This window comes from Penaeus monodon, chromosome 31, assembly GCF_015228065.2.
Source record: "Penaeus monodon isolate SGIC_2016 chromosome 31, NSTDA_Pmon_1, whole genome shotgun sequence".
NCBI classification, from domain to species: Eukaryota; Metazoa; Arthropoda; class Malacostraca; order Decapoda; family Penaeidae; genus Penaeus; species Penaeus monodon.
This window is the reverse complement of record NC_051416.1, coordinates 13,198,525-13,199,173: the sequence shown is the minus strand read 5'-3', so window position 1 is coordinate 13,199,173 and position 649 is coordinate 13,198,525. Positions and strand designations below refer to the sequence as shown.

The following is a 649-nucleotide window of genomic DNA, read 5'->3' as shown; positions in this document are numbered from 1 at the left end:
AAGGAAAAAAAAAAGTTTGTATATGGGCAAAAATGGTTGGATGGTTGAAAGTGAAATATTTGAGTATTACAATACAGATTCTGATCTACAGATTTAAAAAAATAGAACATCTGTTAAGAAACCATAAATAACATCAAAATTTTACAAGCAATCCCAGGAAATAATTCACAGACATAAAAAATAACGATGGAAATTACAGGTAAAATCAGGAACTGTATCAACTAACCTGTGTATACATAACGGTATCTTTTGTTGTCAGCTTTCTTGTTGTTGTAAAGCATTAGTGAGCCAGCCAATAATCCAGTGCCTGCAAGAAAGATCACAGACTTCAAGAACTGAAGTAATTATGAAATCAATATCCCTCATAACATATATTTATTAAATGACTTAGATGTATTTGAAAGACATCTTCCCTCTCTGATACAGGCCTGAAGGTATAACTCACCGAGCAGCAGCATGACAGAGGATGCCATGACTTCGGGAATTTCTGACCACGCCTGGCGGTACAGCTGAGACACTGAAAGAGGAGATTGGCCTTATGAGATGTGTAATGTTATAGTTCATTTTAAGGGGACAGTCCCAAATGAAGGGGGGATAAAAGGTCTAATTGTTAGCATGCATTTATTATACGTACAAGAATGAAGAAACT

The 649-nt window shown here is 35.4% G+C and overlaps 1 protein-coding gene across 1 annotated transcript in view; it reads right to left on the bottom strand.

The window, feature by feature from the left end:
• Positions 1–517, bottom strand: part of LOC119593042 (MATH and LRR domain-containing protein PFE0570w-like) — a gene marked incomplete at its 5' end in the record, with an annotated part of 842 nt that extends 325 nt beyond the window's left edge. The window contains 2 exon segments of the mRNA XM_037941942.1: positions 227–307; positions 446–517. Of these exon segments, the coding sequence (XP_037797870.1) occupies positions 227–307; positions 446–517 (153 nt within the window).
• Positions 518–649: the final 132 nt, after the last annotated feature.